The 2,504-nt window shown below is 48.5% G+C and overlaps 1 gene segment (V, D, J or C); it reads right to left on the bottom strand.

The window, feature by feature from the left end:
- Nucleotides 1-410: 410 nt before the first annotated feature.
- LOC105888414 lies at nucleotides 411-1,030 on the bottom strand. The segment is given in 2 exon segments: nucleotides 411-892; nucleotides 974-1,030. Coding segments are annotated over 2 exon segments (528 nt in total).
- Between the last annotated feature and the right edge of the window lie 1,474 nt (nucleotides 1,031-2,504).

The following is a 2,504-nucleotide window of genomic DNA, read 5'->3' as shown; positions in this document are numbered from 1 at the left end:
AAACTTATGTTCTGGGTTCTGTGCTTCATACTGGGCTCCAAGGATGAATCTGTGATATATCTAGTGAGTTACTCAGAAATGTTGCTAATTAAGGTACATTTGGGGACATGATAATACAGGCGTCCTCAAACTATTTCCCGCGGGCCATATGAAGGCCGCCTAGGACATTTATCCAGCCCGCCGGGTGTTTTGGCCGCTGCTGCCTGTCCTGTTTAGCAGCCGACTTGTCCCTGTGCCCACAGTTTGGTCCTGTAACTGTCTGAGGGACAGTGAACTGGCCCCCTGTTTAAAAAGTTTGAGGACCCCTGTTAACTACAAGCCTCTCTGTGCCATTTGTGCGTTGGAGACATTTTTTTCTTACTACTAGAAACATATCTCAATCAGAGACTTTGGAGGGAAGCTCAGAACCATCAATCCAGCGACGTTGTGGAAGTTGTTTTATAGAGAGAAAACCGCCACCCTACAGGAAACCAGGGCTGAGTCCACTTGCACCTGCGCGGGTAACTCCGCGCCTTTGTCGCGGGCGCCCTCTGGCGGCCGCACCATGCAGGAGGTTCGTGTCTGGACTGCAGTTCCCTTGCTGTGTCCTTAGCACAGTAATACAAGGTTGTGTCCTCGGCCTTCAGGCTGCTGCAGCGCAGGGAAGCGGTGCTGATGGAGTTGTCGGTGGAGATGGTGACGTGGCCTTGGAAGGCAGGACTCTTGTATGTGTTAAAATTACCAGGATAGATTCTCCCCACCCACTCCAGGCCCTTCCCGGGCCTCTGGCGCACACAGTGCATACAGTAGCTTGTGAAGGTGTATCCAGATGCCTTGCAGGAGATCGTCAGAGACTCCCCGGGCGGTCGCACCTCTGCCCCTGACTGCACCAGCTGCACCTGGGCACAGACGCCTGTGTGTGAGAAGCAGGACTGAGATCAGGGCCCTTCCTACCTACCCCTCCTGTGACCCCAGATCCTGAGCTAGAACTGACCTGGGAGAACAGCCAGGAGGAGAGTGAGGAGGATGGCAGACCCCATCCTGGAGCACAGAAAGGCCTGTAGTGAGGATCCAGCAGGCAGTGAGGGAGGCCCACTCTCCTGGGAACTTAAAAGGGGTGTCCCTCACTAGTTCTGTGATAGAAAACTATAAATAATAACAAGAGATGCTCTGTCCAGGAGGAGGACAGGAAAACTGGGGCCATCAGCTGACCTGGAGCAAAGACAGCAGCACCTGGAAGGCAGCACCCAGACCCAGGGTCCCGATGCCTGCCTAGAATCACAGCTCAGGAGAAGGTCAGAGACTCTGACTTTAGTCCCACACCTTTCACACACTGACAATTGTCAGGTAAGACTCATACTGGAGTGTGTGTGAAAGAGCTGGAACAGATAGAGCCTCTGTAAGAGAGTACAGGGAAGAACACGAAGCCAAGCAGGGAACAGAGACAAGGTGTCACTGGGGAATCTGAAGTCTCTGATGGACTCAGAAAGAACAGATTCAACCCTGGTCTCCAGAGCAAATATAGACTTCACAGGTACCTCTGAGGAGGTCCAGGCAAACTGTTAACTAAGTGCCTAGCAAAGATGTGATATGAGAAACTACAGGCAGAAATGGGTCCAATAAACTAACAAGGCAACATCAACTGTCCTTCACAGCCTATCTGGTTATCGATGTGAATACAAGATACATCAGAGAGAAAGACCATTGCCGAAGTAGACAAATGATCTGAATATGATTGTAAATGACAGAGCACTTAGAGCTATCTAATTAATGAGCATATTGAGTAAAATCTCTACATGACAACATGAGAAGACCACAGGGTTGGACAGTGACTCTGCTGACAGATGGAAACATTAATATCATGGAGTTTCATGACAGTCAGAAGCACTGTGCTCTGCATAGAAGGAGCCTGTGCACACTCAGCAGAGGGGTTGGCTCAGCCTGCAAGTGAAGATGGGTCTTCAAAAGTGTTATTGGAAGTTATGCAAACCAAATTGCAAAGACAAAAAGGAGTGAAGAAAACAGGAATGATTATAAAACATCATAACATAGATGTGTTTCGAAGTCAACTGAGAAGTTCAGTTGCTCATGTTCAGAACAACACACTGAAATTTCCAAACACACATGATTTTGGTAAGAAAGTTAAACGCATTTTTGTCCAGTATGTGACATTCCAAGAAAAATTCAGTAGATTTTGAGAATAGTCTCAGGCCAATATGTGATAAAACTTTACTCTCCACAAAAATGCAATAATAGATAATGAAAAACAGATGTCAAGGGAAGGGAGATTGGATTATCACCTTGGTCTCTGAGGAAGGTAATAGTCAGAATAAAATTCAAGCATTCTGATTCTCAGCCCCACAATCAGACCTGATTCACTGTCAGCAGAGGGAGCAGTCTGAGTTCCCTGTACATGGGGCAGCACCTGATACATGGAGTAAGGATCGGGGTCTCCGCAGGCTCTGAGGTGGGCAGGGCCAGCTCCCTCCTCAGACTCAGAAGTCAGGGAAGTCTCTGCTCTTGCT

Source organism: Otolemur garnettii, unplaced genomic scaffold, assembly GCF_000181295.1.
Source record: "Otolemur garnettii isolate 467f Iridium unplaced genomic scaffold, OtoGar3 scaffold00458, whole genome shotgun sequence".
Lineage (NCBI taxonomy): Eukaryota > Metazoa > Chordata > Mammalia > Primates > Galagidae > Otolemur > Otolemur garnettii.
Note: the sequence above shows the minus strand (reverse complement) of the source record. Positions and strands in the feature narration are given on the sequence as shown.